The sequence below is a fragment of the Talpa europaea genome (genome assembly GCF_964194135.1).
Source record: "Talpa europaea genome assembly, chromosome: 9".
Taxonomy (NCBI): domain Eukaryota; kingdom Metazoa; phylum Chordata; class Mammalia; order Eulipotyphla; family Talpidae; genus Talpa; species Talpa europaea.
In genome coordinates, this window is record NC_140076.1 from 3,981,955 (window position 1) to 3,994,112 (window position 12,158).

At 55.6% G+C, this 12,158-nt stretch overlaps 1 protein-coding gene across 1 annotated transcript; it reads right to left on the reverse strand.

The window, feature by feature from the left end:
* Window positions 1–37: 37 nt before the first annotated feature.
* On the reverse strand, window positions 38–12,158 carry SLC2A5 (solute carrier family 2 member 5; the record flags this gene model as incomplete). Its single annotated transcript, XM_084244062.1, has 12 exons — window positions 38–244; window positions 335–462; window positions 832–907; window positions 1,209–1,310; window positions 1,700–1,810; window positions 1,913–2,100; window positions 2,202–2,327; window positions 3,348–3,500; window positions 4,305–4,429; window positions 5,803–5,963; window positions 6,945–7,043; window positions 12,051–12,158. 12 exons carry the CDS (start codon window positions 12,156–12,158, stop codon window positions 38–40), a joined length of 1,584 nt encoding a protein of 527 aa, XP_084100188.1.

Consider the following 12,158-nt stretch of genomic DNA (forward strand, 5'->3'; position numbering starts at 1 on the left):
AGGCTCCACGCAGTCCGGCTTACCCAGCATCCCCTCACTAGTTCTGTTCCAAAGTAGCAGGTGGAAGTTCATTCAGCTCCTCCTTGTCTGGGTACATGTCTGGCACCTTATTCCTCTTGGTGAAGATCTGATTGATCTCCATGAATGTCTTGCCCTTGGTCTCAGGGATGATGAAGAAGGTGTAGATGGTGGTGAGGAGACAAACCACAGCAAAGATGATGAAGCTGTAGGATTTGAGGGCCTCCTGCAGAACAGGGAGTGGGTCGCTTCCTCGTATGGGCTCTTGCTTTACTGCTGGGGCATTTTATGAATTCAGGGCCCGGGGTGCACTTACTTGAATGAATGGGAAGACCAAGCCCACGATGAAGTTGGACAGCCAGTGCACGCTGCCCCCTACCACGTAGGCGGACGCCCGAGAGGACTGCAGGAAGATCTCCGTGGTGAGCAGTGCTGGGATGGGACCTGGGGAGGAGGAGGAGGAGCTGGGTTCCCTGCAGGCAGAGCGAGCCCACAAAAAACCCTGAGCCCTGGGTGGGAGCATTGTGTCTCCAAGACCCCTGGTAGTGTGCAGAAGCCGTGTGAGAGGGCCAGCGGCAAGGGTGTTCTAGAAGGGGTGCGCCCCATGGGGCTTCTGCACCAGTCATGGGCAGCATGTTGCTCCTGACAGGCTGCCTACCACCTCCCCCCACCCATTCTCCACCCAAACCCTGTGCAGGGGAGACAGGGAGAGGTCATTGGGGACAGCATTCAGTCCCCCCCGAGCCTCCCCGAGGAGCTCAGGCCAGAAGTTTCTAGAGCTGAGGCACAGGAGAGGGGCTCTGGGGTCCATACTAGGGCCAAGGGCATGTCCCACGACGTAGGAGAAGACGCAGGCAATGCTGAGGTAAGGCATCCAGGATACTGTGTCCTGTGGGGGAGACCAGAGCGGGTCACGCCTGGCGAGCAGAGCACCTGGGGCGGGGAACAGCCAGAGGGCCAGTCGCTCGGCCTGGCTCAGGGGAGGGTGGACTCTGGCTCTGCCAGCTGGATGTCATGGAGGAAACCAGCTGGGCATGGGGAGGGCTATGCGGGTGGGCTGTGGGCAGTGGCCCCGGCATCTGACTCATGGTATTTGCTGCAAATAGCATCGTTCCGGTCTCTTCTCCTTGTCCTGCAGCTGAGGGTGCAGGGTGACCCTCCCTTGCCTGTGGGCCCCAGGCCCTCCTCACCTGCAGGGCCAGGGCCACGGTCAGCACACAGCAGGCGGCGAAGCAGATGAAGAAGCCCAGAAGGAGCAGAAACCTCCGCCCCAAGTACTCCACCACGAACACCTGGGGACAGGCAAGGGGGAGCAGGCAGGTTCAGGAGCCCCCAGGCCAGAGTGGGGGACCTGTCCCATGTGCCCCCTTTCAAAGGACAGCCGTGAAGACACCCTGCGTGTGTGCCCCCTCAAATGTGCCTTGTGGGGCACCACCCCACCCAGGGGCAAATGTCAGATGTCAGAGAATGCCCCCTCACACATGAAGCTTCTGCAGTGGAGGGGGTCTCCCTCTTGGGGGGCCCTAATGGCCTGTCCCCCACAAGAGACAGGCTGCTGCCTGAGGAGAGCCCAGAGGCTAGGGGTGAGGGGCACACTCCCAGCTCCTTCCCGGCCTGGCCTCCCCATGGTCAGGGTGCCCTCTGTCCTGCGGCCGAGGGCCTGGGCTCGTGGGACACTCACGGCGCAGATGGTGATCAGCACATTGACCGTCCCCGTGCTGACCGTCACGTACTGGATGTGGTCGGTTTCCACCCCTGCGCTCCTGAAGACCTGGTCTGTGTAGTAGAAGATCTGGAAGGCAAGCCAGAGGCTGGAGGCACAGCCAGGCCACGGCCGGAGCCTCGGGCACCCCCACGCCAGGACACCCCTGCCGGTCCGGCCCCCGCCCCATACCGCGTTCACGCCCGACAGCTGCTGGCCGGCCATGAGGACGATGATGGACACGACCTGCCAGCGCAGGGACCGGGTCTGGAACAGCTTCAGTACGGAGATGAAACCCGCGGCCTTCTCGGCCTCGTCCTCCTCCCGAATCTCCTGAATCTCATCCTCCACGTCATCCCAGCCTCGCAGCTCCCTCAGAGCTGCAGGAGGGAGCAGGGGCGTCTGCGGGGGGCTGGCCACGCTGCCAAGGACAGGGACCTGCAAGCGCTGTCCCCCCTGGAGGTGGGAACGTAAGCCTTACCTTTCCTGGCAGCTTTTTCATCTTTCTTCTGAATCAGCAGGTACCTGGGGCTCTCGGGGGAGAAGGGCAGCAGAAGGAGCTGGACCCCCGCCGGCACCCCAGTCAGCCCCAGGAGGATGGGCCAGCCTGCAAGGAAACCAGTGTCTCATGCCGGCTCCGTGGCCTCCAGCGGACAGGCTGCCGTGTCCTCAGAGCCTCCACTCTGGCCCCCGTTCCAGGCCCAGCTGACCCTGAAGCCAGTCAGTTTCCCTGCGTTGTCCACAGCGGGCGGGGACTGCCTCCCTCCTGGCCACGGCTGTGCGAACTCTGGCCCCCACCCCGCCCCCTACACTGGAACTCTTCTCACAGAGACCCCCTGAATTGCCACACACACTCCTCACTCTCCAGCCTGCCCGCTGTGACTGCACCTCTATGCCTCAGAACCCACGTCTGTAAAGGGGTGCAGCAGCAGTCTGCTCGCCGGGGCTGTTTGGGGGCTCATGTGGCTATTGCAGACCTGGTGCCTGGCCGGGGTGAGCATGAGCGTGGTCTGAGCAGTGATGATTCCCACTCGGAGGTTCGAGACGCAAGACCAGGAAAGGGAAGGTCACGCAAAAACAGTGAGGGAGTTACTGCGCACCTACTACATGCCAGGGCCCTTCTCTCTGGGGGAGGTGGTGCAGCGCCAGAGCCAGGTCATGGATGGTGTGGGCCTGCAACACCCCACCTCCCCTAGGCCCAGGGGAGAGCCACTTTCCTGCCCGGTGGAAAAGCATCACCCCAGGGCAGGGCAGCAGTGCCGCTGGAGGCTCAAGAGACGCCTGGGGCACAGAGTGTGGCTGCCTGGGGGCCTCGCTGCCATGCCCCAGGCCCTCTGCCAACAGCCCCCAGCAGGCAAGAGAAGGTAGGACAACACAATTCCGGCCCAGCGGAAGCTTCCATGCCTGGGAGGGACTAGAAACCTCAGCCAGTCCACCACCAGCGCTGGGCCCGGGCCTGATGCACAGATGCCAGCATGGTGGGGACAGGGCAGTGTGGGGTTGTGTGTGTTGGGGGGGGGGTTGGCGCAAGGTCTGTGGCCCATCGGAGCAGAAGACCAGCTCATAGAAACACCCAGATGGAGAGATGGATGGGTGGGGGTCAGGGGGTGGAGGATCCTAAGCTCACCAGTTTCGTGTGCGAGGAGCGTCCGAAGACCAAAGACCTGGGCCACCAGGATGCCAATGGTAATGAAGAACTGGGGTACCACCCCGAGGGCCCCCCTCAGGTTCTTGGGAGCCAGCTCCCCTAAGTACATGGGGGCAACATTGGAAGACAAACCTGGGAGGCGGGTTGAAATAGAAACATGGTCAGGAAATAGTCTGGCAGGGACAGCCTTTACCTCAAACACCTGCATTCCTACTGAGAAGTTGCCATAGCTAGTTGCCACCCAGGGGCAGGCTGCCCAGCATGGGGGGCTGGTTTATGAGGTGAGAGACCCCAGGGGAGATTGACCCTCCTCAGCAGGAGGGCACTGAAGGAATTAGTGAAACAGAACCCATGAGAGCCCTCTGCAAACTTTAAATTCCCCTACAAAGGTGAGAGGTTGCTGTTATTAACTCCTTTCTGATAGAGGGGTTCATATGCTCAGATATTTCTCAAGCACTTTCTGACCATGATCCAGAGTGGAAAAAAGAAAGAAACCTGTTTTCACTGAAGCCCTGGTTCTCATGTACGGATGCGTGAGGCCAAAGTCAAAGGCCGTTCTTACCTTTACCACACATGACGAAATGAACCCGAATTGCAGAAAAGACAATGCTGCTCACTAAAGAGACCCGTCCCCCACCCCCGCACCGGTCCTGACTTGCAGTTTCAAAACTCCCAAGATAAAGGATCAGGTGGGAAGGGACCTTCTGGATCTGGGATATTTGCTTTTCAGTCTCTGGAAGAACAGCTTTCACTGCAGGAAACACCAGGTGACCATACTCATGCCGTCCACCCGCGAGACGGGGTGGCAGGGGCACATGGGGGAGGTGCTGGGGAGTGAGCTTTTGGGAGCTGAGGGTCAGGAGCAGCTCAATCCCAGGGGCCTCCCACCTCGATGATCCTGATCACGGCAGGCCGCCTAGGGCCAACGCTGTTTACCTGCACATATTCCCACCAAAAACCTGGCCACAATTATCATCTCGAACGACTTGGCGGTTTCACTGCATCCCATCAGGATGGAGGAGACAATGGAAAAGATGTTGTTTAACAGCAAGGTCCCTTTCCTGCAGAGGGCAAATGCCAGTGTGAGAAGGAGTCGCCCATTGTCAGACAGATGGTCACTGAGAGGCTCCCCATGGCAGCCACCACTCTGCTGTGAGGTTTAAAACTCCCCATGACCCACGGCTGATGAGGTCAAGGGCACAGGCAGGCTGGGGATGGTCTCTGTGAGCCCCTGTGGGGCAGCTGCTGGGAGGGAGGAGGAGAGGAAGGATTAGGGTCAAAATAAGGGGGTGCAATTGTACGGGGAATATAACCCAAATGAAAATGCATACATTGTGCAAAAACGGAAAATGATATAAGAATTATATAAAATAAAATATATTAGACATAAAAAACCTAAAAAAAAAAGTCAATAGATTTTGATACCTACCAACCTTAGCAACCTTTTGATAGCCACCAATCTGAGCAAACTGTAAGTAGAGGGAACTGATGTAAGCTGATCAAGGGTCTCTTTTAATAATCATAACAAACAGGGCCTCCCTGGTGGTGCAGGGGTTAAAGACAGCACTATCAAGCTATCGCCAACCACTGTGGCACCAGTTCGATCCCCTGCCAGGGAGCTGATCCACATGGCGCAGCAGACCTCTCCTGTCTCACCTGCTGCTCCCTCAGCAATGTATTTCAGTAGATCTTCTTGTTCTGTGCCCCACTCTGTCTCTGGTGAATCCTCTCAACCCCCCTGCCCCCCGCATCTCTGGCCTGCACCCCAGCTCTTATATGCATAAATAAATAAATCTTAAAAAAAAAAAAAAGAAAAGAGCGAACTGGGGCTTGGTTTGAGTAAGAAAAATACTGTTAAGAGAGCAATGAGCGTGGGAGTTAGCCTGATCTCTGAATCCACCTGCTACTTCCAGATCCACCCAAGAGCCTATAGACTGGTTACCCCCATTTCTAGCCCTAAGCCCTTACCTAGACCCCAAATATTTTGTCAACCTCTGGTTCCCTTACAGCCACATTAGAAAACACAAGTCTCGGGCCTCCCCGCTGGCACAGCGATTGAGCGCTGGGTTGCGAAGCTGCCCGCAGCCTCTGCAGCGCCGGTTTGATCACCGGCCACTGGGTGAGGGTCCCACATGGCACGTAGACCTCTCCTGCCGCCCGCTGCTCCCCTCAGCAGTGTACTTCGGTCCCTCTGCCTGCTCTGCTCCCCGCTCTGGCTCTGGTGAATTCTCTCACCCTCCCGTGCTTCTGACTGTACCCAGTGCTTGTATAAATAAATAAATTAATTTAAAAAATACTTTAAAAAACCCCAAAAAACCGTAAGTCTCCATGGTGGATATTGCCTCGTCTTGCAATAAAAGTTTCAGCGTTAGGCAAAGGTTTAAAACTGATGGGGTCTATGAGGTTCGGGAATTGAAAATTCACCTTCTCTTACCTGCCAAGATTATTCACCATGGGGCCCACCAAGAAGGATCCCACAAGGCCTCCGAAGGGAAACATGGACACAGACACAGACCACAGCAAAGTCAAGGAAAATTCACTCAGGTAGTCACTGGTTCTATCGTAGAAGGTTTCGTTATAAAACTCCTTCATGATCTGGAGAGGAAGCGAGACAGGACCCCAAAATAATTTAACCTGATTTTTCAGAATGAACAAAGTGACTTGCTGGACCACCCAGTGGACACACAGGTGGCAGCATGATTAAGTGGGGGAGAGGGAATGGGGACAAGCTGTCATCACCAGCAAATGGCAGAGGGCAGCCGTGGAGCGGCTGTGAGGCCACTGAGAGCGCGCTGCCAGGGCCACCCCCACCCCTCGCTCCAGGAAGGACTGATCCAGCCCTCCAACCCGCTGGAAGGTCCCTGCCCCTTGGTCTCCCCCTCTGACAGCAATGAAGAGCAGAGCCCCCTCCTGGAGGGTAGCCCCCCCATTGCCCACGGGCCTGACTTTCTAATAAGTTGAGCCCTAGGGACCTGGTTCCTCCTCATGGGCCTACAGGGGAGCAAAAAATTTGACACCCCCGAATCTGTCCTTGGCAAAAGGTTGATGTCATGGGAGGGGACTCTGAAGGCTGTGTGGAGACTGCTTTTGAAAAAGGTATTTACAAGCAAAGCTCTCTCCCAGGAAGACCTGTTCTTATCTCTCTCCAGTGGAGAAGGCAGAGCTGAAATCTGCATGTCTGTCTACTGTGCCTTTTCCAGTAACTCCTCCACCCCTTCCTTCCTTCTCCCCAAAGTTCCCCATCTTGCTCAGCTATTGAGATGGTGTCTGAAGCCACTCAGTCATGCTGGGGTCTCCCATGGGTGGAAGAAGGCACACAGGTGATTATTTAAGCCGTTTGGCTTTTGTGTCATCGTCTGTCTGATGTTGATTACCTGTGGCCTAGGAGAGTGCAGAAGGCACAGGGGGGCTTCCTTTGCACCCCACAGGCTGTGCTGGGCATCCCTGGGGTGTTTCCCTTTCCCTTCCCTGGGGGACCCATGGTATGGCCCCACACTGACCTTGCCCGGAACAGGTTACCCCAAACCCACCACCTACTGGGGTGGGGGTCTATGTCCCGCTCACCCAGCGACCTACCTCAGAAGGGGAGTTGATGGAGGACACATTGTACCCATACTGGAAGGACGACCCAAAGGCAGCGATCAGTGTTGTCAGGGCAAGCACGCGGGTCAGCCTCTGCAGGGGGAGAGGTCAGGGGAGGTCAGGAGGCGGCCCTAGGGGCTGAACACTCTCAACTCTCTTCACAGTCTCAGAGAGCTGTGACCCCACAGCGTTTCAGCTGCCCCCATCCAGCTCCAGGCTCAACTCAGAGCTTCGGAACACCCTTCTCTGCAACTGTGCAACCCAAATGTCACCCAGGAGAGTGGGGAGTCACTCTTGGGGGGGAACCTTGGGGACAGAAGACACAGAGAGGCTCCTGACACCAGTGCAGCTGCATCTGATGTCCACATGCTCTGGGACATTCCTGCCACATGGCCACATTTGCCAACTGGAGCTAACGTGCTCCGGCACAAACCCCCTTAAAAGTCAACGAGAAACGATGTGAACAATTTTAATTATTTGAGGTCACCTGTAGCCCCTGGACTTGGCTGAAACAGGCAGAAGGCACAAAGAGAAACATTTAAATAGAGATTTCTGGGGACTCTAGAGCATTGTGACCATGTCCCTGCTAATGCTTGAGGAGACGGAGCACTCATTTTAGATAATCTTTTGTGGCAAGGGGACGTTCATTACTAATGAAAAGAGGGAGAAAGTACAGGTGGAGAGAGAATCCACCAGAACCCACAGATGTCATGTGGGGTTTGCCACTGTCACGGCTTAGCTTCATTTCTTCAGTTACTTTATCTTTGAAAGGAGGCGAACAGCATAACTGGAGCCCAGTGACACCCAAGGTCAGTGAGGCTGTGTGGGCCGCAGGGTGGGCTGCTGTCAGGGGGAGCTCCAAGCCCACCCCAAAGTGCCGTGTCCTGTGCCTTATGTTCTCACTTAAGGACTTACGTCCTCACTTTACGTCGTCATAGGGTCTTGGAAGCTGTGACTTCAAGCAAAATGATGTAACAGAACCATCTAGTCATAGATGAAGTGATATCACAAAAATAATTTCTTAGGGCAGATTTCTGACCAGGACAACATCCCCAAACTCCTAATTAAAGACCCCAGACACGTCTAACATTGAACAACCATTTGTCTTCATTCATTCATTTCAACCCTCCACCTGCTTATTCCAGTTTAGGGTTGAGGGGTGCGGCAGGGGTGGAGGCCTCACACTGCAGCTCAGGGTCAAGGTCAACCCCAGGCAGGATGCCCTTCTACCCAGGAGGGGGGGTGGTTCCTGGGCTGCTGCTTGAAACACCTGCGCTTGCCAAAGGTAGGCGGTGTACAGGTGTGCCCCCTCCACACGCCCCACCGGAGACACGGGGCAGGGCAGACCAGACACAGCTCTGGGCACTGCCCCTCCCACACACGCTGAGCTGAGTGCCACCCCGAGTGCTGAGCGCTGGGGATTCAGGGGGAACAAAACGAAGAATCCTCCTAGAACTCTTCTATTGCGGGATTGTGTGGACAGAGTGGAGAAGGGAAGGCAGGAGGGAAGAAGAGAGAGGGGTGGAAATAGCAAATACTGATGAAATGTTTCCCTCTTCTATGTCTTTCCCGAAATAATAATTAACCATAAATGCCGCAGGCTTCATTCAAGCTGCCAGGTGCACCTCCTGCCCTCTCCCTGTTTGACGGGCCCTAAGGTTTGAAGTCCTGAGCACACTCAGCAGGGGAGCTGGCTGGGGCCATGAGGCTCCTGCCCCTGCGTGGGGGAGAAGGGGGCCCGCCAGGCCGCATCCGCAGCCGGTTCCCAGACTGCTTTTATGGGATCGCAACAAAAACGATCAGCAAGACCTCAGCGCAGAACATGGCATGTGACCCCGAGTGCTTGCTCTCCACCTGAAACGTGAGCCAGGGGAACATTCCAGGGACCTGCCGGAATCAGGGATCATCCTTGGAAATGGCAAAGATGTTCTGGGTAGGTTTTCGCATAGAGGTGCAAACACCTTTGCTCGTTCAATAGTTATTTACTGACAGCTGATGACACCCAGTCTGGTGAGCTCCTTGGGAAGCCAGGTGAGGGATTTGGTCCTGGGCTGGAACAGAGCGCTAGCGAAGGGGAAGGGCCACAGAGGACACACAGCTTATTAAAATGACAAAAGACTCAGCAGTCTCCAGGGCCCAAAGGGGGCTGTCTCCTCAGAGGCCCAGGGGAGCCAGGACTCTGGGCCCTGCTTCTGGGAGAAACCAGACCACAACCCTCAGGCCCACACAGTAAATGGTGCCCTGGTTTTTTGTGATGCTGAGAACATTTTGCTGTTGCTGAGACACCCACCCTCAGGGGGCCCTTCTAGCTGGGGTGTGATCAAGGACGCAGGGAAGGAAGGCCCGCCCAAAGCCTGGCCCTCTGGAATTTGCCTACACGCCCCCATTCCACTGTCAGAGAGACGGGCTCCGTTAAGATTTTTCCTTGGCTGGAATCTCCAATCAAAGGAAACGTTGGAAAAGCTTATTTTACGAAGCATCACTCCCTCCGGTTCCATCCTGTTGTTTCAAGTGGCAAAAGTCCATCTTTTTATTATTCCCATTTTATAGGCGAGAAAATGGAGGCACAGACCAGTTGTCTGTGCCATAACTTGACCCAGTCCCGAGCAGGAACAGGAGGGGCAGGAACGAGTCCAGGTACCCCCACCTCCAAAACCGCTGGGAACCCCTGGGAACTGCTGAGCCACAGAGCACCTTTGGGCCTTGCCGAAGGCCTGGCAATCACACCCAGAACTGAATATTGACCATCTGCACAAAAATATGCCTCTCCCCACAGATGTAAGCAGATGCTGCAAACGCACGTGTCTTAAAAGTGTTAATAAATTCAAATGATCTTTCTGTCATTGTGTAATTTCCTCAAGCCCAGGACTCTAAAAATATAATCCAAATGATATGGGCAGTAATCAAAATCCAGAAAACTTTTGTCTCTAAAGAAAGGGAGACTCATCATCTAAAAGGTAGAAAAACCGTGAATTTAAATGAGATGGAGGGGCATATTTCCAGGCCCAACTTCTACTCATGTCAAGCAGCGATGCTACTTGATGAGCAGGTTCAATAAAATGCTCTGAGGCCAGAATCAGTTCCCCAAACACTGCAGCTTGGGTAAGGATTTTGATGCTGCTTTCAGAATCCCCTCGCCTTAAGGCCTCAGGGTTAAGGTGGTTGGGTGTCTTTGCAGTCTCTTTAATCTGATTACAGGTACAGGCTGTCCTGTTGGAATGAGTGCCGAAGATTCTCTAAACCTGGACATACCCAAATCTCTGCTCCAGTTCCTGCAAACATCTGGGGGCTGGGGAAGGGGTGGTTGCCCCCAAAGGGTCCTCCCCACACAGGGCTTGCCAGAACGCCTCCCAGCCAGGCCTCCCAGCCAGGCCAGCAGCGGCTCTCCATGTCCCTTCCCTGGGGGCACACTTACCCCTTTCTTCTCAGTCTGCTTCATCTTTGCTCTGAAGGGCAGTGTGTGGCTTGTCTCCTTCTAACCAAAATAACAGATGCACTGAGTGCAGAGAAGACATTCCGGCTGCACTTTGGCCACGCCGAGGAGCAGCCAATAGCATTTTTATAACCCGTCTAAGGCGGAAGAACCTTAGACCTGGCGCTTCATCTTCCTTTCACTTCTTGAAATGAAATGTCTGGGATTTAGTTCAGCAAGTGGGCACCCCCAGAACTGCAGACACAGCCCTTCCTGACTGGGACCATCTGCAAGATTTCCTCTGCAAAAGCCTCCACCAGTCAGGCTCACCGAGTGACAGAGGTTATTTCTGTCAGAAGCACGCGGAAAGCAAGAGCTGCCACCGACCAGACACAGCACCGGGGCACTTGGGGGCCAGAGACAGGGACCCCAGAGACTTCTCAGAAGCGGTTTCTGCTAGGAAGCCTGTTCTAATAGAGTCAGCTTTAGCCCAAACAACCACACTACACTGTCTTGGAGAGCTTCTGGAAAGGTTATTTTCAGTGTTATCATCATTCTTGCAAAGGCAGAGAATACTCTAAAGCCTTCTATCAGCAGGGCAGAGAAAGTGAGTGACGCTGCTGGGCTGGGTCCTGCAGGCACGGCCAGGCCACTGCCAGCCCCTTGTGCTGGGCACACCAGTTAAGAGCAACATGTAGGGTCCAGGCCCACCAGGCCTTCATCCTCACAGGACATAGTCCTGGTTTGAGTTGCTCTGGCACAAATCTGGTTAATTAACTCATTCATTCCACTCATGAGCCACCTTCAGGTAGACAGCAGCTGGGCGTCCTGAGTGGAGGGCACTGACTGGGCATCGGCGGCAAACTCAGGAATTGTAGCCAGGCTCCTCTGTGTGGGAGACCAAGGAGCTGACGGTGTAATAGGCTCTGTGTGGGGTGGAGCATGGTGCGTGTGTGTAGTATGCGTTATGTGAGATTATGTATGTGTTGGGGGTGAATGTGGTATGTGTATGGCCTTGTGTGATGTTTGTGTGGTGCATGTGGTGTATGTGAACAGTACTGTGATGTGTGTGGCGTGTGGCACAGGTGATGTGTGTGGTATGGATGTGTATGGCATGTGATGCATGTGGAACAGGTGTGGTATATATGATGCGTGTGTTGTGTGGCACGTGTGATGTGTGTGGTATGTATGTGCTGTGTGTGTGTGTTGTGTGTGGTATGTTGGGGGTTGCCGAGGCCCCTTCACAAGGCAGGACTGACCATTTCCTTTCACCAGCTTCACTTACTATCCTTTCTGCATCACAGCTCTGACACCACGATTTCTAGTGAGGGTTTGGCCAGGCCAGTTCCCCGATTATTTCAAAGGGTTTTGAACAATTCTCCAGAGAAAACGCTCTTCAGTTGGGGGTGAGGGGGGCGGGGTCGCCTACCGGGGGGTACAGGTCGTGCGTGTGCTCAAAAAGAAATGGCGGCGGCTCTCAGGCACCAGCCAGGGTTAGGCGAGAGGGAAAGAGCCGGCTCCGGCCCGGCCACCCCCGCGCTCCCCGGGCGGCTCCGCAGCCGAGAGCTGGACACGCGGATGATGGCGGCTGAGGACGCGACCTCCGCCAGCCGGGGGCAGCGAGGGCGCCTGAGGGCCGGGGCGGCAGGCTCTGAGGGGACTGTTTGAGGAGGCGCGGGGCGCGGTACCTGCTCCTGCGGGTCTCGGGATGACGCGCGCAAAGCCCGGGCACCACCAACGCCTCGGCGTGCAGGGCGGAAGCGCGAGCGGGAGAGGGCGAGGCGGGAGGCCGCCAT